Raw genomic sequence first — 27768 nt, 5'->3', positions numbered from 1 at the left:
GTCTTTTGGGTTGTGGTGCTCCGGCACGTATGTGCACACTCCAGTTTCGGCACTCGGTGCCGAAAAGGTTAACCATCCCTGGTATAGGATCTCCTGCCATGGGCAAGGGGTTGGACTAGAAGATCTCCAAGGTACCTCTAACCCTATTATTCTGTGTTCTACGTTCATCCCATTAAAACAGAGCTAGAAGGCGTAATTCAGATCATTGAGTTGAATTGCCCGGCTTGGTGTCGAAATCCAAATCAAAGCATTTCTGACAGCTGTCAATTTTTGTTTGCTTCAGCTCATCCGGTGGAGAGGGGACAGTCACCCACCCACTAAGTTCTCGTTTCTGCTGTTGAACAGCTCCGAGGACAATTTCTCTAATGTTCAATTAGACCAGTAGGATTCAGCCAGGAAGAACGGGGAGCAATAAAATTAACGCAGGAGACAAGTTTGAAGAAGTACATAGATGGGCGAATTTTCCAAGCTCCAATTCAAAGCGTCAGCAGGAATAAGTCCAATTCATTTGTAAAGTCTAATTAGGGTCAATTCAAATCACGGATGGGACCGAAAGAGAAAAGCACAGGCAGTTCTCCACTTATGACCGCAATCGAGCCCCAAATTTCTGTTGCTAACCGAGACAGTTGTCAAGGGGAGTTCTGCCCCATTTTACGACTTTTCTCGCCACCGTTGTTAACTGAATCACTGCAGTTGTTAAGTTGGTAACCCGGTTGTTACGTGAATCTGGCTTCCCCGTTGACCTTGCTTATCAGAAGGTCGCAAAAAGGGATCATGCGACCCCGGGACACTGCGGCCGTCATAAATATGGGTCAGTCGCCAAGCAAAGTCAGTGGGGAAGCCTGATTCACTTAATTACCGTGTTACTCACTTAACAGCCGCAGTGATTCACTGAACAACTGTGGCAAGAAAGGTCGTAAAATGGGGTAAAACTCACTTAACAACTGTCTCGGTTATGAAAAAGTCCTCTTTGTTCACTAATAAAAAGAGAGCGACTGGTTTTCTAGACTTTCGCACTTGTGACAAATCACTAGGTCCAAGGCTGGGATTCAGCTGGTTCAGACCGGTTCGGGTGAACCGGATGCTAATTTTACATCTGGTTCGCCGAACCGGTAGTTGCAAAGACTGGCTTGCCCCACCCCACCCATCCCACCCCACCTCTCCCCGGAGCTTCCATGCGGCCCGTTTTGGATGCCAGATAAGTACAGGGCCTGTGTGGAGGCTTTGAGAGGCGAAAAACAGGGCTCCCGGAAGTTCCGGAAGTCTGGAAACGGGCTCGTTTCTGGCCTCCGGAGCCCGGGGGAGGCTGTTTTCACCCTCCTGGAGGCTCAAGGAAAGCCTCCGGAACCTGGGGAGGGAGAAAAGCTCCCCCCCCCCACCATGGTGCAGGAGGCCGAGTAGGCCATGCCCACCATGGCAACCCCCACCCAGCAACTGGGCAGAGAACTGGTTGCTAAAATTTTTGTACCCCACCCCTGATGTGTAGGATTACTAACTTTCTTTTAAACTATGGTTAACATAACTTACGTAGGCCCGTTTTTTAGAAACAGATTAACCAGCCCATCAAGTACGTTTTAAGTGAAGTCTAGCTGAACTCGATGGGAAATTTAATAATACATATACAAGAAATGTACACCTATTGCAATTTGGTAATAAGAATGCCGCCAGCATTCACACCAGCGGAAGCAACGTGAGCGTTAGCAGGGAAATAATTAATTTCCGAATGATAGAACAAATAGGTTACGAAGCACTATATTATCTTTTTTTTTTCCTTTTTTTTAAGGCAAGAGAGAGACGGAAGCTTCTGTTTGTGTGGTTTAGCTGAATGCTCCCTTCCATGATTATCTGGCTGAAAAAGTCACTTTATTAGAGAGAATTGCCTTTCTCTCCTGGATGGGTCTCAAAGGAAGAAGGAGAAAAAGCCTAATTCACAAGAGGATTTGGTTCTTCGGTGCTGTGAGCTGCCTGCTTTTAATTCTGAGGAGTCACGAAGAGCAGAAATCATCAAACATTAATTTCATATCAAAAAAGGGGGAGGGAAGGGAAGGAAGGGAGCAATGGATGGATGGATGGAAGGAAGGAAGGGAATAATGGATGGATGGGAAGGGGAGTGGATTGGAGGGGAGGGAAGGGGCATAAATAGGGAAGTGAAGGGATGATGAGAAAGGGAAGGGGAGGGAGGGAGGAAGGAAGGAAGCAAGGAAGGAAGGAAGGAGGGGAATGATGGTTGGAAGGGAAAGAAAGAAAAGGAAAAGTGATATATGGAGGGATGAAAGGAAAGGAAGGAAAGAGATAGGGAGGGAGGGATGGAAGAAGGGAATGGAAGGGTTGGAGAGTAGGGAAGGGGAGGGAGAGAGGAAGGAAGAGAGAATGATGGAAAGAAGAAAGGAAGGGAAGGAAGAGTGATGGATGGATGGAGGAGAGGAGAGAAAGGGAGGGGAGGGAGGGAGCGAGAGAAGAAGCAAGGAAGGGAATGATGGATGGAAGGAAAGGAAGGAAATAAGAGAAGAAAGAGAGTGATGGATGGATGAATGGATGGAGGAAGGGAAGGGAGGAAGAAAGTAAAGAAGGAAGGAAGGAAATGGAAATGTTGACTTCTACAGACTTCAGTTACATCTAGTTTTCATAGCAACAATACGGAAATTTGTAGTTTTGTTCTTCTCAAATCCAATCCAGGGGTGGTGGTGGTTTTTTTTTTAAGATTGAGGTGAGGGTCCTGGCTTTGTCTCTCTTTCAGAGCAAAGTGTCGGGAATTATTAATAAGCAATGACAAAATATTTTGGGGCCGTTACCAAACATGACACACAACTCAATCCCTACGAAAGCGAAAGCTCATTTGTCGGCTTAAATTCAGCTGTGACGGCCTCCCATTAGCCGTCTCATTCAGGGAAGGAAACCGCCATTCAAAGCAAAACCATCAACAAGCACACGAAATAAAAGACCTCCTGCACAACACAACCTCCATATCTGTGTCTCGTGAAAATCAGTCTCATTTTAACTCCCTGGTCCAACGCCTAAGGCAAACACCAATTTCTAGCACCCTGTTGAGGGCCATCAGGATTGGAGATATACGGAAGGACAGCTCTGAGGACGGTTCCATATTTTACCAATTAATACAAGCGTCGTAAAACGAAAATTTTCATTTTTCTTCAAAAAAAATTTTTTTTTCGGGAAAAATGAAGAAATACCGCGAGATGAAGAAATAGTTAAGAAGAAACTGTCAGGTTTTCAGGCCGTCTTCAAATAAATTGCGTCTCAAACAAAGTCTTTTTTTGAAACAAACTTCCATTTTATTTAGCACGGCAACTTTTACACTGACTCCATGCAACCAGCACTGAGGTGCTGACCCAAAACCCCTCCTCTTCCTTCCCCCACTCCTCTGCATTCATTGGCCATCTTCCCAATCATTCACCCCTAATCTACTGCTCCAACTCAAAGAATTTCCCCCCTCCCATCCATCTCCTAGGGGACATTATCTCCAGCTAATATAAGTAGGTGAAAGGCAACCATCCCGTTCTCCTTCTCATGTCAGCACTAGGATAAATGCATCTTGACGTGCTGACAGATACTAGATCAGTGATGGCTAACCTTTTTGCTGCTGGGTGCTAAAAGTGGGGGGAGCGCGGGGGGGTCGTGTCTGCACGTGCCCACACCCCTAATTCAATGCTCCCCATGCCCTGTCCCCCACGCATGTGTGCGCGACCCTCCTGCTTTTGGCACGTGATGGCACGGTGGGCCTGGTAGACCTGTTTTTCAGCCCCTCCCCAGGCTCCAGAGGCTTTCTAGGAGCCTGGGGAGGGCAAAAATTGCCTAGCCCACCCTCCCGGAGGCTCTTCAGAGGCTGGAAACAGCCCATTTTCTGACTTCCGGTGGGCCAGGAAGGCCTGTTTTTCGCCCTCCCTGAGCTCCAGAGGCTTTCTAGGAGCCTGGGGAGGGCAAAAACATCCTTCCACACCCCCAGGAGGCACTCTGGAGGCCAGAAACAGCCCGTTTCCCAACTTCCGGTGAGCCCTGAAGGCCTGAAAATCAGCTGGCCGGCACACATGCACGCTGGAGCTGAGCTAGGGCAACACTTGCATGCCCACAGATATGGCTCCATGTGCCATCTGTGGCACGTGTGCCAGAGGTTCGCCATCACGATACTAGATTGTGCAGAAATGCATAGACGGACATTTAAAATTAAGCAGAAAGAGGAGTAGAATATTCTCAAACGTGGAATTTATTTTACCAGTGGTTAGAAAAAAAGGGGGTGGAGATTAAGAATGTAATTTGTATTGTTCAGCAAATTAAATACCCTGACAACGCAATGTTTATAAAGCACTAAGAAATGTATTTAATAGAAAATAAAAATGCAAAAATAAAATAAACCAAAAATTTTGAACCGTAATTTACAATATTTGCTCTCCACGCTTACCTGTTTCGGAAAGCAACTTCGTCGCTTCTAACACTTTCTCAGTGTAAACCCCGGCTTCGTAGTTTTCCATCTCGGCGTTGATGATGTGGATAACCCTGGCGGCGCGTCCTCGAATCGCCCCCGCGGTCCTGTCCAGGGTATCGACGTCACCCTCTTGCAAGGCAATCACACATTTGTTGACGTCTTCCAGAATGTGATTTTCTGTAACAGAACAGGGTCTTGGTTATTCATAAACGGTCTTCCTTCAAAGTACAGACTACCTGTAATCCTGCGTTGGACTGAGACATAGGGAATGGCAGGGGTGGGGCTGCTGCGGGTTCACAGGGGTTCGAGCGAACCTCTAGCTAAGATTCTGTGCAGTTCGAAGAACCCCAAAATCCCACTGCTGGCTGGCCCTGCCCACCTTGCCCCTCCCCTCCCAAGAGTCCCCACGCGGCCTGTTTTGGATGTAGGTAAGTGCAGGGTGCACACGGAGGCTCGGGGAGGGCGATAAACCGGAAGTTTGGGAAGGCCGGAAATGGGCCCATTTCCAGCCTCCAGAGGGACCCCTGAGCCTGGGGAGGCCGTTTTCGCCCTCCCAGAGGCTTGAGAAAAGCCTCCGGAGCCTGGGGAGAACAAAAATGCTCCCCCCTACAATGTGGTGCAGTAGGCCGACTAGGCCAAACCCACCATGGCCACGCCCACCCAGCAACTGGGCAGAGAACCCCTTGCTAAAATTTTCGAAACCCACTTCTGGGGAGCGGGCCAAAATTATCTTATGGGCTTTAGGGCGAGATAGGGATTCGAACCCGGGATCTTCCCAAGCACAGTTCAACGTTCTGACTGCTATTCTGAGCTGCACCTTTATTGAGTGACCAATATTTTCCATGAAATACCTGAGACGGAAAGGAAATCATCCACGGAAGTGATGTCATCGACCGCCTCGGTCAGGACTCGCACCTGCTTCTCCCACTGGTCTTTGAAGACGTCCATGTTGTCTTGGGCCACTTTGCTCTGAGGCCTGGCAGCCAAGGTGAGAGCTGCGTTTATCACCTGCGAGACAGAAAGGGTTCTTGTGAATAGCCATAAGAGGACATGGGAAGGGTCTCCAAATCTGGACGCTTTAAGACTTCTGGGCTTCAACTTTTAAGACTTGTGGACTTCACGACATAAGCCTAAGATTGAAAATCAGGCTTGTCAGATGCTACATCTTTTCTATCCTGCTCTACGGAGCAGAGAGTTGGTCTCTGACAGAAAGCCCCTTGAAACATTTGAAATGTGGATTTACAGGCGGCTGTTACGTATAAATTGGGTTGACAAAATCAGAAATTTATTTATTTATTTATTTATTGGTTCAATTTATATGCCGCCCTTCCCCGGAGACTCAGGGCGGCTTACAATGCGTTAAGCAATTAAGAAATGAGGAGGTGATAAGACGAAAGTTAGAATATTTTGGACATGTGATGCGACACCCACAAAAGATTGAAGGCCAACGAGGTCCAGGCAGAAGAACATCATGGCTTCAAAATCTAAGGGACCCGTTTGGACAAAACTCAGCAGCACTTTTTTCGTGCGGCCGTTGATAAAAATAGGATCGCCAACATGATCGCCAACATCTGATGACGGATAGGGCACAAGAACTGGCGCAGAGTGCGGCCGCACGGGTGATTATGGGAGCGACATGGCGTTCCCATGTAACACCTCTCCTGTGCGAGCTGCACTGGCTCCCGGTGGTCTTCCGGGTGCGCTTCATGGTTTTGGTTATCACCTTTAGAGCGCTCCATGGCTTAGGACCTGGTTATTTACGGGACCGCCTACTACCACCAATAGCCTCCCACCAGCCGGTATGCTCTCATAGAGAGGGGCTCCTCCGGGTGCCGTCAGCCAAACAATGTCGACTGGCGGCCCCCAGGGAGAGAGCCTTCTCTGTGGGGGCACCTACTATCTGGAACAAGCTCCCCCCCCGGAGATACGGAGGATCCCGGATCTGCGCACCTTCCGTCGCGCTCTCAAGACTTTTTTATTCCATCAAGCCGGCCTGGCCTAAATCTTTCCCCTTTTAAATGTAAATTTTAATTTCTTTTTAAAATTATTAGGTGTTTTAAATTTGTCGGCCAAATTGTTTAATTCGGTTTTATTCTGTTTTTAAATTTTGTATTTATGTGTTTTATTCTGTGGCTGTTCACCGCCCTGAGTCCTTCGGGAGTAGGGCGGTATACAAATCCAATAAATGAAATGAAAAAATGAAATGAAATGAAAGAAGAAGGACTTCAACTCCCAGAATTCCCCACTCATCATAGCTGTCTGGCTGGGGAATTCTGGGAGTTTTTTCCATCATGGCACCTGCCCTATGGAATGAGATCTCTCCAGAAATTTGAATGGAAGCTGCTGAAGATCTGACTACAGGGAACTCCTCGACTTACGACCACAATAAATTTCTGCTGTTAAATGAGACGCTCCCTAAGTGTAGCTTTGCCCTGTTTTATGACCTTTCTAGCCACAGTTGTTAAGTGAATCGCTGCAATTGTGAAGCGAGTAACCCAGTTGTTAAGTGAATCCGGTTCCCCCAGTGATTTTGCTTGTCAGAAGGTCGTAAAAGGGGAATCACGTGACCCTGGGAGACAGCAACGGTCATAAATAGGAGCCAGTTGCCAATCATCAAAAATTTTTGATCATGGGGATGCTGAGACAGTCGTAAGTGTGGAAAAACCATCATAAACGTGACTCAATTGCCAAGACGCTGAATTTTAATCACGTGACCAGGGGGATCGCTCCAACAGTCGTTAAGTGTGAGAACTGGTCATAAGTCACTTTTTTCAGGGCTGTTGTAACTTTGAACAGTCACTAAATGGGCTGTTGTAAGTCAAGGAGTACCTGTATTCTCCTAGGCTTTGAAACAGGTTAACAGTTGTACGTTTATTAGATGGTTATTTTGTTTAGATGACTCTCTTCCAACTGTTTAGATTATTATTTTTTTATTATTATGTTATTGTTGTTCTTATTTTTTTTTTTTAATTGCAAGACACCTGACACCATTGGAAGCCAGGTAGGCTGTAAAGTATTTGTATGCGTAAATAAAATTGATGAATATGGTTGCCCTTAGTAAAATGCGGTGCCGTGAACACTGTACTGCATTGACATATTTACCGATTTTTTTATTGTGCTTTTATTGTGCATTATATTGCAGAAGTATAAGTTGCGGAGCATCAATCACAGCGTTGAAGCAGCATTCTAAACAAAGAAGCATGCTAACGAAGAGCTCAAAACTCATAAAAAGCTGGATATTTTCTACATCAAACATAGCTTGCTCTTTACGAACAATGGAATGACAAGAGTTGGAAGGGACCTTAGAGGTCTTCTAGTCCAACCCCCTGCTGAAGAAGGTAACCCTAAAGATAAAGGTTCCTCTCGCACATGTGTGCTAGTCGTTCCCGACTCTAGGGGGTGGTGCTCATCTCCGTTTCAAAGCCGAAGAGCCAGTGGTGTCCGAAGACGTCTCCGTGGTCATGTGGTCAGCATGACTCAACGCCAAAGGTGCACGGAACGCTGTTCCCTTCCCACCAAAGGTGGTCCCTATTTTTCTACTCGCATTTTTTTACGTGTTTTCAAACTACTAGGATGGCAGAAGCTGCGACAAGTAACGGGAGCTCACCCCGTTACGCAGCACTGGGGATTTGAACCGCTGAACTGCCAAACTTTCGATCGAAAAGCTCAGCGTCTTAGCCACTGAGCCACCACGTCCCATTTCAAATGGTTGTCCAATCTTTTCTTAAAAACATCCAATCTTGGAGCACCCACAACTGGTGGAAGCAAATTATTCCACTGTTTAATTGTTCTAACTTGCAGGAATTTTCTCCTTAGTTCTAGGTTGCTTCTCTCCTGGATTAGTTTCCATGCATTGCTTCTTGTTCTGCTTTCGGAAGCTTTGAGAACAGAATAAAACAGTTGGAAGGGACCTTGGAGGTCTTCTAGTCCAACCCCCTGCTCAAGCTGGAGACCCTAGATTAGGGGTGTCAAATTAAATTTCTTTGAGGGCTGCATCAGCATTGTAGTTGTCCTCCGCGGGCCAGCCAGGGGGGGGGGAATGGGACGGGACGGCCTTCTGCAGCACCCTGTCACATGTGCCCCCCCCGGCCCATTTTCGGCCTGGATGGTCTCCTGTATTACCCTGCTGCTGCAGGAGGCCATCCAGGCTGAAAACGGGGCATGGGGAAGGGGGCGTATGTACCCTCCGCTGCACCCCATCTTTGCTACCAGAAGCACTGAAGCACAGAAGCACTGTGGGCCGGTCCTTTGCTATTTCCAGGCCGCCCCTGCGGTCCGGATCTAAGCACCCCGCAGGCTGAATCCTTCCCACAGGCCTTAAGTTTGACAGGGGCAGGGGTGAAATCCAGCAGGTTCTGACAAGTTCTGAAGAACTGGTAGCGGAAATTTTGAGTAGTTCGGAGAACCGGCAAATACCACCTCTGGCTGGCCCCAGAGTGGGGTGGGAATGGGGATTTTGCAGTATCCTTCCCCCAGGAGTGGGGTGGGAATGGGGATTTTGCAATATCCTTCCCCCAGGAGTGGGGTGGGAATGGGGATTTTGCAATATCCTTCCCCCAGGAGTGGGGTGGGAATGGGGATTTTGAAGTATCCTTCCCCCGGGAGTGGGTGGGAATGGGGATTTTGCAATATCCTTCCCCCAGGAGTGGGGTGGGAATGGGGATTTTGCAATATCCTTCCCCCAGGAGTGGGGTGGGAATGGGGATTTTGCAATATCCTTCCCCCAGGAGTGGGGTGGGGACGGGGATTTTGCAGTATCCTTCCCCTGCTACGCCCACCAAGCCACACCCACCAAGCCACACCCACCAAGCCACACCATGCCCACCAAACCGGTAGTAAAAAAATTTGCATTTCACCACTGCCCCTGCCCTAGATCATATCAAATAATAATATAGCAGATGCTTCTAAAGATTTTCCCCCTTCCCCTCCAAATAGTATAAAATAAGACTCACCTGTGGGCATAAACTATCGATCTGGGTTGCCGCCATCCGGACCAATTTTACCCCTTCTTCATTATTGGAAATGGAACAAGCCAAATTGGCCACCTGCAACGAAAGCCAGTGGAATAAAGTTCAGAATCAGGAAATCAAAATATTTTTCTCCAAAACAAGCAAGCAAGGAAGCAAGATGGATAGAGAATGAAAGGAAGAAGAAGAAGGAAAAAAAAAAGTTAGATCACATCCTTTCCCAAGTGAAGACCAAATGGAGAAAGCCACCTTCCGTCAAGCTGCAAAATGGTTTTTTGTCAACGCACCAAAGTGATTCATAAATCTGAATTTACAGTTTAAGACAACACAGGTCCAGATATTGTAATATTTTTCACAATTTACACTGTTTCCAATATATTTATACGTAAAGAATAAAAATATATCTTTAAAAAAAGACAACACAGGTCGTCTTCGACATACGACCATAATTGAGCGCCAAATTTCTGTTGCTAAGCAAGACAGCGAAGTGCGTTTTGCTCCATTTTACGACCTTCCTTGCCACCGTTGTTACGTGAATACACTGCAGTGGTTAAGTTAGTAGCGCAGTTGTTAAATGAAACTTATGATACTGAAAAATGACCGACATGACCGTTTTTCACACTTATAACCGTTGCAGCATTCCCCATGGTCACGTGATCCAAATTCGGACGCTTGGCAACTGACTCGTATTTACGACGGTGGCAATGTCCCGGGGGTCACGTGATCCTCTTTTGCAACCTTCTGACAAGCCAAGTCAATGGGGGAAGCCGGATTCACTTAAGAACCGTGTTCCTAAGTTAACAACTTGCAGTGATTCACTTAATCGCTGTGGCACGCAAGGTCATAAAATGGAGCTAAACTCATTGAACACTGTCTAATTAGCAGCAGAAATTTTGGGCTCAGTTGCGGTCGTAAGTCGAGGACTACCTGCAGTTGGTAGACTGCTCCTCCTGTTATTTAGAATCTCCCGGTTCCATCCTTAGAAGGTTACTGAGGTCCATTTTCTGCTTCTGCTTCCTCTCATTCACCGTAGCGATCGCAAACATGGTTTGCAGCTGAATCAGGGATGAAATCCAGCAGGTTCTGACAGGTTCTGGAGAACCGGTAGCGGAAATTTTGAGTAGTTCGGAGAACCGGCAAATGCCACCTCTGGCTGGCCACAGAGTGGGGTGGGAAGGGAAATTTTGCACTATCCTTCCTTTGGAGTGGGGTGGGAATGGAGATTTTGCAGCATCCTTCCGCTGGAGTGGGGTGGGAACGGAGATTTTGCAGTATCCTTCCCCAGCAGTGGGGAGGGAATGTGGATTTTGCAATGTCCTTCCCCCAGGAATGGGGAGGGAATGTGGATTTTGAAAATATCCTTCCCCCAGGAGTGGGGTGGGAATGGAGATTTTGCAATATCCTTCCCCCAGGAATGGGGAGGGAATGTTGATTTTGCAATATCCTTCCCCCAGCAGTGGGGAGGGAATGTGGATTTTGCAATATCCTTCCCCCAGGAATGGGGAGGGAATGGGGATTTTGCAATATCCTTCCCCCAGGAATGGGGAGGGAATGGGGTTCCCCCAGGAATGGGGAGGGAATGGGGATTTTGCAATATCCTTCCTCAGGAGTGGGGAGGGAATGGGGATTTTGCAATATCCTTCCCCCAGGAATGGGGAGGGAATGGGGATTTTGCAATATTCTTCCCCCAGGAGTGGGGTGGGAGTGGAGATTTTGCAGCATCCTTCCCCTGCCATGCCCAAGCCACGCCCACAGAACCGGTAGCAAAAAAAAATTGAATTCCATCACTGAGCTGAATCCATATATTTGTTTTTTCAAACATTGTCTGCTTGCAGAAGCCAGAAGTTCTGGACTAAGAGTTCCAGAACTTGAACACTGGGCCCTATCTAACAAAATGAAATTCAACGTAGAGAAAAGTAAAGTCTTACTTAGGCAAGAAAAAACGAAAGTTCACATATAACTGGGTGAAACCAGGCTTAATAGCTGTAACTGTGAGAGGGATCTTGGAGTCTTAGTGGACAGCCAGCTAAATATGAGCCAGCAGTGTCCAGCGGCAGCCAAAAAAGCCAATGCAATCCTAAATTGCATTAACAGAGGGATTCAATAAAGATCATGTGAGTTGCTAATACCACTCTATAAAGCCTTAGTAAGGCCACACCTAGAATATTGCATCCAGTTTGGTCACCACACTATAAAAAAGAGGCTGAGATTCTAGAACAAGTGCAGAGAAGAGCAACCAGGATGATTAGGGGACTGGAGGCTAATGTTCTGTCCCCGTCTCACACACGCACACAAACAGACAGCCAGGAGTTAAATAAAACTGGCAGACAACAAATTCTTTCGATAAGAGGATTGGCAGCAACCCAGTAGCTGCTTGCCAAGAACTTTACTCATAGAGGGAGAGGTTGTTCCTCCGACAGATAAACCCAAACAAGATACACACAGTTCAAGAATTGTCAAGTCCAGTCCGTATTAAATCCAAGGCAGATAACGTTGTTTCAAAGATAAAATGTGACTCGCTAGTAGTTTGTTTTGTCCATCACAGAGCCTGAATGGCCACCTCACCCCCTTTTATCCCCTGTGGGGTGTGGTCCAGTGACTCAGCCTAATCTCTGGCACGCCTCCTTTTCTGCTGCATGTGCTTGTCTCTCCGACGCTGGCGTGGATCCAGCCAAGACTTATCTCCATCACTGTCTGACTGCGAGAAGATACCTGGCTCCTGGCCAATCTCTTCTTCTTCGGGAGACACCTGAGGCATTGCCAGAGAGGAGGGTCCTGGAGAGGGAGGCCTGGCCAACTCCTCTCCTTCATGTGCGGAGCCTTCTCCCTCTGATAAGTCAGCCTCGGGGGTCAGAGTCACAACAGCTAAAACATATGATGAATGGTTACAGGAGCTGGGCATGGCTAGTCTAGTGAAGAGAAGGACCAGGGGAGACATGATAGCAATCTTCCAATATCTCAGGGGCTGCCACAGAGAGGAAGGGGTCAAGCTGTTTTCCAAAGCACCTGAAGGCCAGACAAGGAATAATGGATGGAAACTAATCAAGGAGAGATTCAACCTAGAAATAAGGAGAAATTTTCTGACAGTGAGAACAATCGACCGATGGAACTGAAGTTGCCTTTGGAAGTGGTGGGAGCTTCATCACTGGAGGCTTTCAAGGGGAGACTGGGCTGCCATCTGTTAGAAATGGTGCTTGGGCAGGGGGTTGGACTAGATGACCTACAAGGTCCCTTCCATCTCTGTTAAACTGTTAAGGCATGTTTCTATTAAAGGTCACTGCCCGCATCTCCGCCGCTCTCCATTTTCCCCAAGGGTTCGACGGTTGCGAGGCACAGAGCCTCTAATTCGCAGCCTCCAGCCTGAAGCCACCTGTTCTACCAGACTGCTTCTGCAAAAGCCAGCCAGATGCCTCCTAGGCAAGGAGGACGGGGAAGACACCAGCTCAATTGCCCCCGCCCGCTTCTGTTTCCTGCCGGCTCAAATCAAAAGGGCTGATGGCTCCGGTTATCGGAGACGACAGTCTTATTCTCCACGGATGTGTTTCATGCTCTTTTAAAAACGGCACGGAGTCAGCGGCTATGACCACGGCCACGGGATTTATAGCATCCGTCCCTCGCTCGCGGAGAAAGCCCATCTTCATTAGTGATGGTTCGCCATAGCCATGGTTGGGTAAATGCTACAAGAAGGAGTGGACTCACCCGTGGGGGAAAAAAAATGGACGACGTTGTGCAGGACCAAGCATCGAAAATATGACCTGGATGTGTTTTGTCCAAAGTTACAGAATAGCGGATTTGGAAGGGGCCTTGGAGGTCATCTAGTCCAACCCACCTGCTTTAGCAGGAAAGCCTGTACCATTTCAGACCAATGGTTGTCCAATCTCTTCTTCAAAACCTCCAGTGATGGAGCACCCACAACTTCCGAAGGCAAGTCGTTCCAATGATTAATTGTTCTCACTGTCAGTAAATTTCTTCTTTAGTGATTCCTGCCTCCCCCCCTGTTACTTCTTATCTTGCCCTCGGGTTTCAATTTAGTGAAAAGAAGGACTAGGGGTGACATTATAGCAGTGTTACAATATCTAAGGGGCTGCCACAAAGAAGAGGGAGTCAAGCTATTCAAAGTGACAAAATTAGTGGACTGGAGGAATGCTGTCGATATAATTTACTTGGACTTCAGTAAAGCATTTGATAAAGTAGACCATAACCTACTACTAGATAAAGTAGAAAAATGTGGGTTAGACAGCATCTCCACCAGATGGATTCGTAACTGGCTGACCAACCCCACTCAACGTGGAGTCCTCAATGGAACTGCATCTACGTGGAGGGAAGTATGCAGTGGAGTACCCCAGGGCTCTGTCTTAGGCCCAGTGCTCTTCAACATCTTCATCAATGACTTGGACGAGGGGATAGATGGGGAACTCATCACATTTGCAGATGACACCAAGCTGGCAGGAATAGCCAACACTCCTGAAGATAGGCTCAAGATACAGAAGGATCTTGATAGACTTGAACATTGGGCGCTATCTAACAAAATGAAATTCAACAGTGAAAAAAAAGCAAGGTTCTACATTTAGGCAAGAAAAACAAAATGCACAGGTACAGTATATGTGGTACCTTGCTCAATAGTAGTAACTGTGAGAGGGATCGTGGAGTCCTAGTGGACAACCATTTAGATATGAGCCAACAATCTGCAGCAGCTGCCAAAAAAGCCAACACAGTTCTAGGCTACATAAACAGAGGGATAGAATCAAGATCACGTGAAGTGTTAATACCAGTTTATCATGCCTTGGTAAGGCCACACTTGGAATACTGCATTCATTTTTGGTCGCCACGATGTAAAAAAGATTTTGAGACTCAAGTGCAGAGAAGAGCAACAATGATGATTAGGGGATTGGAGGCTAAAACATATGAAAAACAGTTGCAGGGGGTATGTCTAGTTTAATGAAAAGGAGGAGTAGGGGAGACATGATAGCAATGTTCCAATATCTCAGGGGCTGCCACAAAGAAGAAGAAGTCAAACTATTCTCAAAGCACCTTCTGGAGACAGGACAAGAAGCAATGGGTGGAAACTAATCAAGGAGAGAAGCAACCTAGAACTAAGGAGAAATTTCCTGACAGTTAGAACAATTAATCAGTGGAACAACTTGCCTCTAGAAGTTGTGAATGCTCCAACACCGGAAGTTTTTAAGAAGATGTTGGATAACATTTGTCTGAAGTGGTGTAGGGTTTCCTGCCTGGGCAGGGGGTTGGACTAGAAGACCTCCAAGGTCCCTTCCAACTCTGTTATTTTATTTCTATTTCTATTCTCGAAAGCACCTGAAGGCGGAACAAGAAGATGGAAATTCATCTATGAATGGAAATTCATCAAGGAGAGAAGCATTCTAGAACTAAGGAAAAATTTAACTCACTTAACAAAGCCACAGAACTTTTGCACTCAATTGTGGTCACACGTTGAGGACCACCTGTGTATCATCTGGATGACTGTATGATCACAGTGTTTTCAAATAATTTGAAGTACTTTCTAGGGTGATTCTTAGTAAAAGGCGAGTCACAGATTGAGATTTAACCTCAGCGCCAAGCCTAGAAAACACCCGTGAAGTCAAGCCCATCTTACAACCTCACAACTTGTCCCAACTCTTAATATTTCTCCGACGTTTGCATCCCTCTTCTTTCTCGGAAAATAGGATTCACAAGAGGGGATCGTGGCTTGCCCACTTTTCCTCCTGAGGGTAACTAAGAAACAAATGAACCAACCCAAGCCACGGACCACAACAGCAAAGGTGGCACGCAAAGTATTTATCAAAATCAAACCAGATTGGGGCTCGGATCACCGCAGAGGTCCCTAACTCCAAACTCTAATTCTGTGTTGCAACAAGAACACGGCCGGAAATAAATATTCTGCTTTGGTTTTTATTTATTTTGCCCCGAGGCCATGCCACAGTACCGGCTGGAAATTTATTCATGAATAAGTTCAAACAAGCTCCTTTCTCCCCGCCATTTCTTTTTGGGTCTTCGCTTGTGGCATGAATCTGTTCCTGCTTCCGATATTGCAATGCGATATATAATTACGGATCCATCTGTTCGAGGAGACCCCTTCGGCCAGCCTCATTTCGCTCCGACGTTATCAAGCACGCGGTTTTGCATGCCTCAATGGATCAGGATCCCAAGGGGAAAACAGCTCTGGATTGCAAGAGGGACCTTCGGGATATATCCCAGCCTAGCTTTTTTTTGTTGTTGTTGTTTTTGACTTCGGCACGTGAGATCTGATTTTTATCGGAAAGGGGAAGACAAATGAATTACCGTTTTGCTAACGGCCTGGGAGCATCGGGTCAGAAATGGAGGCCCCTCCAGCCGGTTTGTTGTGCTTGTTAATCAGCTGCTGTTTTGCAAACATCAAATATCTTTACTTTCCATTAAAACGGCCCAAAGCTACAACAAACAGTAATTATAATGCAGAGGCAGAAGGGAACAAATCAGATGCTTTAAGTCAGATGCAGAATGCAGGATTAAAGGGCCTGCAAATATGTACTCGTAGCATTACTGGCTGAGGAAATAATTACAGACCTCTCACGTCCTGGATATAATCTGCTCAAACTTCACGCCGTTATAAGGAATTGCATGCCAAAACAACTAGACCCAAAGGTAGTTTCCGCCCCCCCCCCACACCTCCCCGTGCCATCACTCTGCTGAACACCTAATTCCCACAGACCTAAAGATATTTACCCATGTATTAGGCTCTGTCTGTTGCAATTATCCTTGGCAACTTCTCATTGCACCAGAAACAAATTCCTTGTGCGTCCAATCAGACTTGGCTAAATAAGAATTCTATTCTATCCTTAGTTCTAGATTGTATTGTATTCTATTGTATTGCATTGCGTTCTATTCTATTCCATTCTGTTCTGTCCTACTGTACTGTACTGTATTATATTCTATTCAACTGTATTGTATTGTATTGTATTGTATTGTATTGTATTGTATTGTATTGTATTGTATTGTATTGTGTTCTGTTCTGTTCTGTTCTGTTCTGTTCCGTTCCGTTCCATTCCACTGCATTGTATTGTATTGCATTGCATTGCATTGCGTTCTGTTCTGTCTTACTGTACTGTACTGTATTATATTCTATTCAACTGTATTGTATTGTATTGTATTGTATTGTATTGTATTGTATTGTATTGTATTTCCTTATTCTATTCTATTCTATTCTATTCTATTCTATTCTATTCTATTCTATTCTATTCTATTCTAATCTAATCTAATCTAGAATCTATTCTATTCTATTCTATTCTATTCTACTTTACTGTATTCTAGTCAACTGTATTATATTCAATGTATTGCATTGCATTTTATTCTATTCAATTCTGTTCTTCTGTACTGTACTGTATTATATTCTATTCAACGGTATGGTATGGTATGGTATGGTATGGTATGGTATGGTATGGTATGGTATGGTATGGTATGGTATGGTATGGTATGGTATGGTATGGTATTCTATTCTATTCTATTCTATTCTATTCTATTCTATTCTATTTTCCATTCCATTCCATTCCATTCCATTCCATTGCATTGTATTGTATTGTATTGCACTGCATTCTGTTGTGTTCTACTCTACTGTACTGTATTATATTCTATTCAACTGTATTGTATTGCATTGTGTTCCATTCCTTTTATTCTGAAATCAGCCGTCCTTCAAACATCTTTTCTTCCTTTGATGATCATCAAGATCAAAGAGGTGTCCTAGGCTTTGAAATGTGCTATTTATTCTGCCTCTGCTCAAGTACATTGGAAGCCACTGGAAAACCATAAGTAGCATCTCGAAATCGCAATTTAACCGTCAGGTTGGCAGCATCTTCATAGGCGTAGAATTTCTTACGGCACTCGTAGGAGGCAATCTCGGCTTTCTCTTTCTTTCACCGGGGAAAAAAAATATATTACATCTTTCATTCAACTGGCATTAAGCTTTTGAGCGCCAGCTTATCTTTTTCTAAGCTTTTCAATCCTTTCCCCTCCAAAAATACAAAGGGGAAAAAAAAAAAAAAAGATGGACCTCACTCCCAAGATGCACATTTGTGATGATGTTATCTAGTTGGGTTATAAATCGTCAATATGTAAGAAAACCACTAAGCTCAGAGAGCACCAAAGAGCCGGTATTTGCTAATTGAAAGAGCAGAAAGGCTGACATTTGATCGTGTGTGTGTGGATGGATGGATGGATGGATGGATGGAGGGTTGGACTGCTGCCAGTTTTAACAACTGGTTCGCAAATGAGAGCATGTGTCTTCCGCGCATGCGCGCTGCATCAAAAAACCGGCAATTATATAGGACATGATAGCGCTAGGCCGGGTGGGCGGGGCCAGCCCTGGTCAGAACTACCGGTTCACCCAAACCGGTTCGAGCTGGCAGCAGCCCACCACTGGATGGATGGGTGGGTGGGTGGGTGATGGATGATAAATGGATGATAGATAGATAGATAGATAGATAGATAGATAGATAGATAGATAGATAGATAGATAGATAGATAGATAGATAGATAGATAGATAGATAGATAGATAGATGATAGACAGACGGGTGGGTGAATGGATGATAGATGAATGATAGATGGATGATAGATAATAGATAGATAATAGAGATATCTATCTATCTATCTGTCTGTCTGTCTGTCTGTCTGTCTGTCTGTCTGTCTGTCTGTCTGTCTGTCTGCACATATATGTATATATATGGGAAGGCTGAATCCACCTCCTACCCATCCTTAATTTTGTTATTTGCCTTTATTTGATTTATTTTATGTTCAAAAAGATGATTTATACATATAACCCGGCTCAATGAAACAAATAGTTTTGTTGCTGCTGAAGTAGCACTGTATGCATTCCTCTTTATGAACGAAAGCAAACAGACCAGGTTATTCCTGCATTTCAATGTAAACACCGAATAGAATGGCCGCTCTAATATATTCGAAAGGTTTGCCAAACCCCCAGATATGACAAATGTTTTCCAAACACCCAGAACAATGCCCCGAATTAGAGACAGTTCAGTTCCTTTTGGTAGCGTATCATTTACTTAACTTTATATTATCGTTCCATTCTTTTATGGATTTAAGCTGAGGAAAATAACCGGACGACATAAATGTTTTGTGTGAAATGCACCTTCTAGCAAAACAACACAGATCTAAGTGTGGAAGAGGAAGAGGTCTTTTTCCTCAAATGATACAAATGCGCCATTATTAGAAATAACGCTGAGAGAATCTTCCGGACTACTAATACAAATGAATTGGATTTACATCGAATTGTTGATTCGGTTCGAAATGGGCAAGCCCCTCCCAAATTCAGCTGCGCGCAAACACACACAGACTTTTTTCCACACAGAAAAAAGTTTTGCTGCTAACAGTTTGAAGTGTCTAATGCCCTCGACTTACGCCCACAATGGGGCCCAACGTTTCGGCTGTTAAGTGAGTCATTTGTTAAGGGAGTTTTGCCCCATTTTTATGACCTTTCTTTCTTGTCCCAGTTGTTTTAGCGAATCCCTGCAGTTGATTTGTGAGTAAGCCGGTTGTTTAAGTGAATCTGGTTTCTCCATGGACTTTGCTTGTGAGAAGATCGCACAAAGGGATCCCGTGATCCTGGGACACTGCAGCCCTCAGAAATAGGTTAGGAGTCACCTTTTCTGGAGAATCAGCTGGTAACTATTTTTTTGCAGTCTTTCCAGTGGTCAATAATGCTCTCTCTCTCTCTCTCTCTTTCCTTCCTTCTCTGTCTCTCTTTTTTCCTTCCTCTCTCTCTCTTTCTCTCTTTACCCTTTCTTTCTTTCTTTCTGTCTTTCTGTCTTTCTTTCTTTCCCTCCCTCCCTCCCTATCTCTTTTTCTATCCTTCCCTCCTTTTCTCTTTCTCTCTCTCCCTCTCTTTCCCTCCCTCCCTGTCTCTTTCTCTCTCTTTTTCCCGCCCTTTTTTCTCTTTCCCCCCTCCCTAGCTCGTTCTCTCTCTCCCTCCCTTCCTCTTTCTCTTTCCCTCCCTTCTTTTCTCTTTCTCTCTCTCTCCCTCCCTCTGTCTCTTTCTCTCTCCCTCCCTCTCTATTTCCCTCCCTCCCTTTCTCTTTCTCTCTCCCTCTCTCTCTCTTTCCCTCCCTCCCGCCTTCTCCCCTTCCAGACAAGCTTCTTGCAAATTGCAATTTGTAAGGCCGAAGTGCAAAAACAATATTTGAAAACCGAAGAGGGGCAAGGAACATCCAAATGATGAGCAAAATAGAGTGATACCATATAGGGTTTAGCTTGCTGCAACATTAAATATAGATTATAGTGTTGGATAGAGGATTAAGCACAAAAGATTTGTAACCAATCAATACACTTTCTGTAATTGTAATGGATGATAATTGTTTTATGTTTTATGTTTTGTTTAAAAATATTTTTTTTTCATATATATATATATATATATATATATAATAGAGAATGTACATCACTGAATTATAGGATCTCTAAAACCTGCCTTTTTCTAGACACTCGGTTTAATCATTATTACAGTGCTAAGAGAATGGAACCAATTTTCCACCGAGTAGTAACCGGAGCGTATGGTCTACTACCTGATGAACGGTTGCAGTGGGGATAATATCATTGATGAGGTCTCGCATATTATCACTGTCCTCAGAGATTTTCGGTTTAACTCAAGAAAGCAAGATTGCTGGGGTTTTTTTTCTTTTTCTTTTTTCCAGAAGAGCATTATTAGCTCATAAATACATAAAGTCGTTTATATATAATTGTGCTCCTTTTCTTTCAATTTCAAAGCTCTCTGATTAGAAGAGTTTTCTTCTGACACTTAAACGAGCAAATAACACACAGACACACACACATATACCCTCACTAGTTGTAGCCAGTGCAATTTTCACAATTCGGATCAATATAACGTAAAAAATATTTTCAGAAACGTATTTTGCAGCACAAAATGAAAATAAGAAAGAATCCCTCCTTCTCCCTTCCCTCCCTCTCTTCCTTTCCTTCTTTCCCTTTCCTCCCCTTTCTCCTTCCTTCCTTCCTCCCCTCCCCTTTCTCCTTCCTTCCTCCCCATCTTTTCTTCCTTCCTTCCTCCCCTCCCCTTTCTCCTTCCTTCCTCCCCATCTTTTCTTCCTTCCTTCCCTTTCTCCTTCCTTCCTCCCCTTCCTTCCTCCTTCCCTCCCTTATCTTTCCTTCCTTCCTTCCCTCTCCATCCTTCCTTCCTTCCTAAATCATGCATACACTGCTTGATAAACGATAAATAATGATAAATAATACACTGCTTGATAAATAATAATAATAATAATGAACGCAGTCAGCTATTTTCTGAATATTCTCAGCAATTCCACTTTTAAGTTTATTAAGCCTACATAACCTGCAATTCTAAGCTGCAACGGCACCAAAGAAGTGTTTTATGACCAGTTTTCACACTTAACGACCGTTGCAGCATCCCCATGGTCAAAAGTCAGACGCTTGGCAACTGACTCGTACTTAGGACGGTTGCATTGTCCCATGGTCACGTGATCACGATTTGTAACCTTCCCAGCCTGCTTTTGACAAGCAACATCAATGGCTGAAGTCAGGTTCATTTAATTACACGTTGATTCACTTAACAACCGCAACGATTCTCTGGACGACTGTGGCAAAAATGGTCCTAAAATGGGGCAAAATTCACTTAGCATCTGCCTTGCTTAGCAATGGAAATTTTGGACCCAATCGTGGCCATAAATCAAGGACTACCTGTAATAACTAATGTGAGTTTATTTACCGGGTTGTTTTAACCTGGGATGGAGAGAGATCAGTGGATCCTTGCATACGGCCTCAACTCAGCATTCGGACCAAGCTCCCAAATGCAAAATATTTCGCTTCAGCAATACAAACACCTCTGAATTTTGCACCGCAATTAGGGATGCAAACAAAAGCCGCACGTCGGTAAAATTGTTTGTGGAAATTAAGGCCTTCCAAAAATGCATGAAAAAAATAATGTTTTAGCGTACATATTCTTGCCAGGGACAATCTTTTTTTGAAAAATTCAAAAACAAGGCTAACAATAAGACAAATGGAATAACGGAACGGGACTAGGTTATCTTAGCTGGGTGTCGACTTCCCTGGAGTTTGCAAAACAAAAAAAGGTATATTTATCTGTAAAAAAATGGATTTGTCCTATTCTAAATGGCGATATGGCCAAGTGAATTCAACGTGTTATGTAGAACTAACAGATAAAGCCTTTAAAAAAAAAAAAAAAATATTAGCTGATAACTGTATTGGGATACTATATAGTATAATATGGGCAACCATTTCTGAACTGGAAGATTTCTGATATTAGATGAAAGCAAAATTCTATAGAAAGAAAAACTTCAACTTACGACCACAATTGAGCCCAAAATTTCTGTTGCTAAGTGAGACAATTGTTAAGTGAGGTTTGCCCCATTTTACGACCTTGCTGGCCTGCGGTTGTTCAGTGAATCACTGCAGTCATTCAAGTTAGGCTGTTAAGTGAATCTGGCTTTCCCTTGTCAAAAAGGGGACTCGTGTGACTCCCCCCCCACAGGAGACGGCAACCGTCATAAATACGAGTCAGTCATTAATATGAGTCAGTTACTAAGTGTCTGAATTTGAATCAAGTGATCATGGGGAATCCTGCAACGGTCGTAAGTGTGAAAAAAACGGTCGTGAGTCACTTATTTCAGTGCCGTTGTAACTTTAAATGGTCACTGAACGGATGCTTGTACTGTGTTTCCCCAAAAATAAGACCCTGTCTTATATTTTTTTGAACCCCGAAATAAGCGCTTGGCCTTATTCTCAGGGAGGTCTTATTATTTTGGGGCGCGTGGAGCAAGATGGGGCTCCTCTTGCCGTCTTACCTGATTTCCAGTTCTGCGTTTAAATATTTTCGGCTTATAGATAGATAGATAGGAAAGGATGGATGGATGGATGGATGGATGGATGGATGGATGGATGGATAGATAGATAGATAGGAAAGGATGGATGGATGGATAGCTGGATGGATGGATGGATAGATAGATAGATAGATAGATAGATAGATAGATAGATAGATAGATAGATAGATAGATAGGAAAGGATGGATGGATGGATGGATGGATGGGCTTATTCTCGGGGGGGGCTTATTTTAGCTCATGTATTCAAAAGCCTGATTGGGCTTATTATCAGGGGATGTCTTACTTTCGGAGAAACAGGGTAAGTTGTGGGACTATCTGTAATTTCTTAGAGTAGTATTTATTAAATTATTTTCATATTTGGATGGGGTTGTCGATGAACAATTTGAAACTTCAAGAAGAAGGAGTTGAAGAATTCAGGGATATATCTCAGCAATTATAAACATGACTTTATTAAAAAAAAAATGAAAGTCACTGATAATAGACGCCCGGACTTTCTATTTATCCTCACCTGTTATTACTCTGTTGTTTTCTCCAAGCCTATGTACTCATAACTTCCATCTATATATTTATCCAAGTTGAATTTCTCTTTTACCTTGACTTTTGCTCTTTGCAAATTGTTAATTGTCGCATGAGATCTAAGGGTAATGTATATTTAAGCCCAGTGCTAATGACCCTATTTTTAGACACAATAGTTCTTATGTTAATGCAAACGCGGAATGATTAAGTGCAAAGTCGGGATATTTTCTTTCGGGTGAAGAAAAGAAAACAAAAACAACCCCCCCCCCAAAAAAACAAAACAAAACAAAAACAGACCTGTAATTTGAATCTTAAAATGTTAATGGATAAGCAAATCTGCATTGTTATGCTTGCTGGTGGTAAGAGGTGAGAGATCCTGAAAGCATAGGCATGAAATGCCACAGGAAGCTTAACTAAGGTTACTGTTTTCAAGCCAGCATCTGTTTCCTTATTTGTTATTCCTTATTCATCATGTTTAAAATGTCCATCTTGGTTTTTGATCCGTAGGATTTGATATTTGTTTGATGAAGATTTCTTACTCAGCTTAATTTTCTGATACACTGTACTGGTAGCAAGAACTATACAGGGAAAAATGGCATGAGGTGGATCATTAAACTACCATATTTTTCGGAGTATAAGACGCTCCGGACTATAACACACACCTACCTTTTTGGGGGAGGAAAACAAGAAGAAAAAAAATGGGCCTCTGCCTCTGCCTCCCAGCAGTTCTCCGAGTAGACGTTGTCTTGATACACCTCGTCAGCCAGAAGAAACAGCTTCTCTTCGCAGGCAAAGTATATCACCTCTTCAATACATTTTCTATTTTGAACTTGACCTGTGGGGTTTCCAGGATTAATGATGCAAAGAACCTTTTCACCCTCTTTTATGGGGGGAAAAAGTGCGTTTTATACTCCGAAAAAATACGGTATTACAAAACACTTGATGAATCAGTCTTGTGCAACATTTCTTCTAGACTTTCAAATATCCTGAGCAAGCCACTTAAAACAACAACAACAACAACAACCAAAGCCTGAATATTGCATTTAAGGGTATCTGCTGATACAGGTACAGATTAACAAAAGTTGGACAGGACCTTGTAGGTCATCTAGTCAAACCCCCCTGACCAAGCAGGAAACCCTTCACCAATGATGGCGAATCTTTTCAGCACCGAGTGCCCAAACCGGAAAGCGTGCGTGCGTGCATGTGCTGGAGCACCGGAAACTCAAAGACTAGCTGGCCGGGTGCATGTGCATGCTGGCCGGCTGGCTTTCTGGTTTTCTGGTTTTGGCCAGTGGTCTTTGCGCGTGCCGGAGTGCCAGAAACCCGAAGATCAGGTGGTATGCGTGCACCAGAAATCAGAAGACCAGTTGGTGACAGTGCATGTGCCCAGAGAGAGGGCTCTGTGTGCCACCTCTGGCACACATGCACTAGGTTCTCATCCTAGTCCTACACCATTTTTGACTGAAGGCAACTTCTATTCCATGGGTTGATTGTTCTCACTGTCAGGAAATTCCTCCTTATTTCCAGGTTGAATCTCTCCTTGGTCAGTTTCCATCTATTCTTCCTTGTCTGGCCTTCGGGTGCTTTGGAAAATAGCTTGACCCCCTTCCTCCTCTCTGGGGCAGCCCCTCAAATACTGGAAGATGCTCTCCTGTCTCCCCTGGTCCTTCTCTTCACTAGACAAGCCAGGCCCAGTTCCTGCAACTGTTCATCGTATGTTTTAGCCTGCAGTCCCCTCATCATCCTGGTTGCTCTTCTCTGCACTCTTTCTACAGTCTCCACATCTTTTTTTACATTCTGTTGACCAAAACTGAATGCGGTATTCCAACTGTGGCCTTACCAGTGTAGTACACTTGATGATGTATTTATCTGATGCCATATTTGTATTGGCATCCTTCAGTCTCAAGAGACTATGGTATCGTGCTCTGGGAAGAGGTCCTAAAACAGCATCTAGTGTGACTAAAAAGGCCAATTCGAGAGCGGCCATCCCTTCCACAGTGAGGGCAGATACATTTGGTCCCCTGGCCATCCCCAAGATTTTGCTGGTTCCGGGACTGCCTTTTTGCCTCAGCCTGCCAAACAAGTGTCTCTTCGAATTGGAGAAGGCCATGCTGCGTCTTTAGCCTCCAAGCTGAACGATCGGAGGTCAAGGTTTCCCAGTTGTTAATGTCCATTCCCAGGGCCTTCAGGTCCCTCTTGCAGATATCCTTATATCGCAGCTGTGGTCTCCCTCTGAGGCGCTTTCCCTGCACTAATTCTCCATCCAGGAGATCTTTCGGAATTGGACCATCAGCCATTCTCACGACATAGCCAAGCCAGAGTAGACGTCGCTGTTTCAATAGTGTATACACGCTAGAAATTCCAGCACATTCCAAGACTGCGCTATTTATAATAGCGCACAGTGCCATATTTGACAGTACAGGTTATTCGATAGGCCGTGATGATCTCTGCTCGCTGTTGGTCGGCTGCCTTGAAAAAGTTTCTCCTGTCCATCTTGCAGATGTCTTCATTCATTCATTCATTCATTCATTCATTCATTCATTCATTCATTCAATTTCTATAGCCGCCCATCTCAGCAAACGATTCTGCTGCCATGAAGCCTTCCTATTGTTATAGATCCCTTTTCTCACATAATTCACTTTGGTTATGATTTATGTTGCTTTCTCGTACAATCTCAGACAGGGTAGCAGCATTTGGTTGCTAAATCCAAAGAAGTCATTTGAACATGCTGGATCTCGTTTGTGTAGGCTTAGCTCTGGCTTCGATGTGACAATCAATTCCACGGCATTCAGGAACAATGTTGTCCGTCCATAAAGACATGCTTTTCCCCTTGTCACCAAAGCCCGCATTTCGGCTGAAACAATCCCTCCCTAATGAATTCTGAACCCTGCAACAACAACAACCAAATTCTAGAATGAATTTCCCAGGATTAGATAGCTCTTCTGTTTTATCTAAAATGGTCAAAGGGGTATACAGGTAGTCCTTGGCGTACAACAGCTCATTTAGTGACCATTCAAAGTTACTGTTCTGACCTAGGCTTCCCCAAACCACGAAGCAGGCTCCTTGTCCCGACAAAAGAAACCCCTTTTTATTAAGTTACTGTGAATTCCTCTCATTCACATCCAGCAAAGTCTTTCAAGGGAGAATTTACAGTCACAGACCTTATCTGGCTTGGAGAGCTGCCAGACCGATATCTTCAAAACTTGGCAAGGAGTCTCTGAGAGTCACGAACCAATTAAGCGAACTAATTGTCTCCTGCAAACTCCACTCCCCTTTTGCTCCTCTTTTATTCCCTCTGGGAGGGGCCATTCATCGCCCACCTGTGGCCTTACTCCTGAGTCGACCCTTGTTCCTTAGCTGTTCTCTAATCCTGGCAGCTCTGCGCATGCGCACACTGGGAACAGACTCTAGCAAACAGCCTGCCTCACTGATGTCTGATTCCGAAAGCAGCTGATAACTGGCATCTGGTCCTGGCCCCCTCTCTGCCAACGAAGCAGAGCCCGAGACTCCAGGACTGGCCCATGTTCCTCCCCAACCTCCTCACTATCCAAATCTGCTGCCAGCTCTGCTGGCTGCTGGGGGTCCACAACAGTTACAACGGCACTGAAAAAAGTGAGTGATGTTAACTTTTTCAAACTTATGACCGTTGCAGCATCCCCCCTGGTCACGTGGTCAAAATTCAGATGCTTGGCAGCTGACTCATATTTATGACGGTTGCAGTGTTTCTGTTGTGACCTAGGCTTCCTGAGTCATTAAAACACACGAGCAGTCCCAAAAACCTCTTTTATTGCAAAGAGCTGTGAATTACGTTCATTCACAGCTGAGTCCCAGTTAGTTGCAAAAAGTCCTTCGGGATAATCACCCACCTTTATCTCCCTTGACACTCTGCCAAAGACCTACTTGGCAAAGCCACATGGATTCCAGAATCAAACAGAGATGCCGACTGGGAACAGAATTAACAACGTTGCTTTCCTGCAAAGGTCCCACGTGGCTTTGCTCCTCTTTTAAGCCTTATGGGAGGGGCCAATTATCTCCAGGCCTTACTCCCGAGTTGTCCCTTTTGTTTTAACCGTTCTTGCCTTCTGGCAGCTCTGTGCATGCACACACTAAGAACAGGCTCCTCTTGTTCCTCTGCCTCGCTAAGGTCCGACTCTGGAGGCTCCGGAGGCAGCACGTACCTCCCAGATGGCCCTTCCTCTGCCTCCGATGCAGAGCCCTCGTCCGAGCCTTCCCCAGACTCCAGGACTGGCCCATGATCCTCACCACCCTCCTCACTGACCGACTCCGCTGCCAGCTCCTCAGGCTGCTGGTGGACCACAACATCTACCAACTATCTATGCTTACTTCTCTTATGTACTCACACAGTTTCCAACACTGCTGTCCTTAAGCAATAACTTTTCTTCAGAAAAATTAAGTTTTGTATTTACAGTTGATTACTTATTTATTTGCTTGTGAATATGATAGGCCAATTCCAATCACAAATTGACTCTGAATGATGACTAATTCCCTTTGGGTAATTCAAATTAAAATCTACACATAAAGCATACCCCCTTTCCCCCAATCCACAATGATAGAATTTGATTTCTTTCTTTAAAAAAAACAAAAAAAACAAAACAAATCCAGAACAACTCAGCAATACTTAAGAGCAAAAATCTTCCATTTGAATACAAGGATATCAACCGTAAACAGTGGTATTAATTTTGGCCAAGCTCATTTATGCGGATTTACATTCGTTAAGCAAGCCGCTCCATGTTCATTTCCAACGTTATATTTTATGCTGCCTTTTACCCAACGTCAATATCTATTTTGATCCATGGGAATAGAGAGAATATAAATTAAATGCATACATAATGTTTGCTGCCCATGCATAATTTATAAACAAACTTGCAGGCTCAGAGTGTTTGCCGGAGACGTTCGGGGACCTCGCTACAACTCGCCCGAAAGAAGCCTGTCTTAACTTTTTGATGTGGGCAGAGA

At 44.5% G+C, this 27768-nt stretch overlaps 1 protein-coding gene across 8 annotated transcripts in view; it reads right to left on the bottom strand.

The window, feature by feature from the left end:
* CTNNA2 (catenin alpha 2) overlaps positions 1-27768 on the bottom strand; it is a 575368-nt gene that overhangs the window by 107262 nt on the left and 440338 nt on the right. For all 8 annotated transcript variants that reach the window (XM_087874837.1, XM_087874835.1, XM_087874839.1 and 5 more), the window contains exons 10-12: positions 9391-9483; positions 5290-5446; positions 4415-4615 (exon numbers count right to left, since the gene is read on the bottom strand). In XM_087874837.1, the coding sequence (XP_087730963.1) occupies positions 4415-4615; positions 5290-5446; positions 9391-9483 (451 nt within the window). The remainder of the gene's footprint in view (positions 1-4414; positions 4616-5289; positions 5447-9390; positions 9484-27768) is intronic.

Source organism: Pantherophis guttatus, chromosome 8 (assembly GCF_059756535.1).
Source record: "Pantherophis guttatus breed Tessera chromosome 8, ASM5975653v1, whole genome shotgun sequence".
Classification (NCBI taxonomy): Eukaryota; Metazoa; Chordata; class Lepidosauria; order Squamata; family Colubridae; genus Pantherophis; species Pantherophis guttatus.
Note: the sequence above shows the minus strand (reverse complement) of the source record. Positions and strands in the feature narration are given on the sequence as shown.